The following is a 3,578-nucleotide window of genomic DNA, read 5'->3' on the forward strand; positions in this document are numbered from 1 at the left end:
ACCACATGACTTCTAACTGATCAGACCCACCTGTGGAACGAAGCGCTACTTGAAAGGTATAGAGCAGTGGTTCTCAACCTTCCTAATGCCACACCCTTTTATACAGTTCCGCACGTTGTTGACCTCCCAACCATAACATTATTTTTGCTGCTACTTCATAACTGTCATTTTGCTACTGTTATGAATCGGGTGACCCCTGTAAAAGGGTCGTTCGACCCCCAAAGGGGTTGCGACCCACAGGTTGAGAACCGCTGTTATATAGGAATTGTAGTTTGGGTTTAAGAACTTTAAAACATGCTTTTCCAATGTGAATGGAATGGAAGTGAAGCCAGGAGAGTCAATTCACTGTTCCAATCATGCCCTTAGGAGTCCTGCTGGCGTAGTGGCTTCTCATTGGGCTGCTCTGCCACGTGGCAGGTAGTTCAAAACCACCAGCGACTCCTTGGGAGGAAGGTGGGGTTTTCTATTCTCATAAAGGGCTACAGTCTTGGAAACTCACAGGGGCCGTTCAGTCCTGCCCTTTAAGGTCGTTATGAGTGAGTAATGACTTGATGGCCGTGGATTTGGTTTTGGGGTTCTATAATGCCATTATAAAGCCCTAGTGGCACTGCATTTAAGCACTTGACTATCAACCAAAAGATTAGTGGTTCAAATCCACCAGTTATTCTGAGGGAGAACAAGTGTGGCAATCTGTATCTACAAAGGTTATATAACCTTGGAAACCCTGTGGGGCAGGTCTACTCTGCCTTACAGGGTCGGAATCAGTGCAACAGCAGTCAGTTTTGTTTGTTTCTTCCTTGTATCAGACTCGTAAACTTAACATCCAGGGTTCCTGTAACTTAAAGCAGATGGACTACAGAGAGTTCAACAGTGTCCGAATAAACTGTACTGCTGTTTTTCCCTAACATTTCCATTAACAAATAAAATGTTTTATTAAGACTTTGTTTTTGTGCCGTTTTGTTTCAAATACTAAATGAGCATACTATGACCTGAGAATTTAAATGTCCAAATCAATCCACTAATGGTTATACTTAGGTTTAATTAATATTTTAATATTTGTTGAAGGCATACAAGATGTTTGACATTACCTTGGTAACTTTAAATTTTTAATAAGCAGCTTACCAAGATTGATATTAATTAATTCCAAGATCATTTTTAAAGTTGATCATGAAATCAACATATCTCAGAACCAAATGCATATGTAAGGCTTTCATTAACTTTATTTGTATTTCTTAACATAGATCCAAGGATAGATACTCTCTGACACTGCTTGAAGTGTTGATAGTGATTCAGATCTTGATGTAAACATGTCAATGATATTTTCAAGGGCACGAAGCTAAATATAGCTTTCTGCAGCATTGCCTCTTTCACTGCACGGTGTTGATCTGTTGCTCTGCACTCTCTTTCTTCCTCCATTTACATTGGTATGATATCAATAAACGCAGGCCCATTTGCCCACTGCTCTCAAAATGGCTTTTGGTGTGCTGTAAGCTACTGAGACCTGACGTGTTTTCACAGCTGTAGATGGTTTGCTTTCAAGGGAAGATAAAAACAAATACAAAGAAACTGGTCAACTATGATGTGATTGTGAGCCTGTGCGTTAGCAATGACAGTGTTCAGGGCCAGAATTTAGAAGGTGTCTGATGTTTAAATAGCTTTACTGTGACACTTTGAGGCTAGTACTTTTTGTGTCAAATGGGCTGTTGGTGATATATAATGAATCTGCATTTGATATTCACTTCAATTTTCTGCTTGCTGTTTGCATTAGAAATAATTCATTGCAAAGAACTCTAAAAGAGGACACAGACTCCAAGATTACACTCTGTCAATATTCTCATAGCATCGTCCCAGATCTCCTTTAATACAGAGATCAGTTCCTTTAATATTATTTTGCTGTGACTCAATTGTTATTGCATTCATCTGTATTAGTAAACATGCTGGTTAGAATCGGCACATGCACAGTTAGCGTGCCTCACAGGTGTTTAATTTTTGCCCTGACATCAGGTTTGTTGAGACTTGGAAAGACCTCTCTTGACTGATTCTCTCTCCATAAAGCTACTCTCCCTCGGTCAGTTCTCTGATGGAATCTGTGCTGAATGTAGACCGGTGAAATATTTGAATGGTTTTCCAGTCATTCCTGATCCCTGCTCTCTTCCAGGATTTTTCTCAGAGATTATCTGTGATCATTGGGGCTCTATAGTGCTTCACTAAGCCAGCTTAATCAATGCTGTTTTGATTTCCAGCCAGCTTACAAAGTAATTTGTCAGAGGATGAAGGGGTGGTGAAAAATCAGATTCATAATTAGGAGTGTTTTTCTGTATTTGGGACTTTAAAAATGTTCAGTATTGAAATGTCCTTTAATCCATTTCTCCCCCGCCCCCTTTCTCAGGTGGATCTCCTTACTTAGCAACTAAAATAAATGAAGCTAAAGACTTGCTAGAATCAAGTACCAAACATTAATTGATGCCCAAGCAGGACCCTCAAGAAGAAATCAGGCGGGAACCTTACTCCAGACGTCCTGCAGATTAACCTATACCGCAGTCTTCATGATCTTCAGACTATTAAGCTACTTAGCAATAAAAGATCGACAGCCTTGCTTTTCAACATGTCTTTTTCAGAAAGCCCCGTAGCATTCGATCAGGGCTGATGGTTGTGTCATGAGAGGCCAGCATTTCCTCCCGACACACACAGCATTGGACAGAGAGCACACACTTCAAGGATGCCATTGGGTTGCACGCACAGTGTGCAGAGCTGCTCTCCCTGTGTCTGTGGCACTGCCGTGGGGTCCTTGTTTCTCAGAGGGATTGGGGACACTGCCTCTCTAAGGTTCTTTAAATGTTTCCAGACCAAACATTAGCCTCCACCTTACAGGGAAATCACCTGACACTTAACGGAATTTACTAAGCGGTATTTTGTTAAGTGGCAGTTAGGACTTGTTAAAGAGCTCTGTTCGCTCTCAGACCCTATAGCCCAAGCATGAGAATGTGAGAAGCTACTAAAATGATTAAAGATTTACAATATGAGCCCTCTGAGGGAAGGCTGAGAAGAGTTGGGAAAAGGCTGAAGGGTTTGCATTTAATTATAATCTGCCAGTACTGTGCCTTTATTCAATTATTCATTCCACAGATAGTTATCGAGCACCTATGATGTATAAGGCACTGTAGTAACTCTGAGGGTTACAATTATGAACCAGATATGGCTGGATCCTGACCCGAAGGACTTAGAAGTGAGATAAATCACACAAAAAATGACTATGATTAGAGAGGCATAGAGGGTAGGGAGTGGCGGGGTTCCTGGTGGTGCAGTAGATTAAGTGTTGGGCTGGTAACAGAAAGGTCGGCAGTCCAGATCCAGCAGCTGCTTCTCAGGAGAAAGATACAGTTGGCTGTCTCCATGAAGATTTACAGTCTCAGAAACCCTGTGGGGTAGTGCTACTGTGTCCTGTAAGGTTGCTATGAGTCAGAATCGATTGTCAGAGGATAGGTGATAGGCTAGAGAAAATGCAAAAAGGAAAAGAACGTGTTGCCCTATTGTGTCTGGGAAGGCCTAAGAGAATAAGTGGCGTAGAGCTGACCTTT

The 3,578-nt window shown here is 41.5% G+C and overlaps 1 protein-coding gene across 1 annotated transcript in view; it reads left to right on the forward strand.

The window, feature by feature from the left end:
- DNAJC15 (DnaJ heat shock protein family (Hsp40) member C15) overlaps window positions 1–2,593 on the forward strand; it is a 75,340-nt gene extending 72,747 nt beyond the window's left edge. The window contains exon 7 of the mRNA XM_045287093.1: window positions 2,390–2,593. Coding sequence (XP_045143028.1) covers window positions 2,390–2,460 — 71 coding nt within the window. The 3' untranslated portion in view covers window positions 2,461–2,593. The remainder of the gene's footprint in view (window positions 1–2,389) is intronic.
- The last annotated feature ends 985 nt before the right edge of the window (window positions 2,594–3,578 follow it).

This window comes from Echinops telfairi, unplaced genomic scaffold (genome assembly GCF_000313985.2).
Source record: "Echinops telfairi isolate 266 unplaced genomic scaffold, ASM31398v2 ScPeMD7_11;HRSCAF=52, whole genome shotgun sequence".
In the NCBI taxonomy this organism is placed as follows: Eukaryota; Metazoa; Chordata; class Mammalia; order Afrosoricida; family Tenrecidae; genus Echinops; species Echinops telfairi.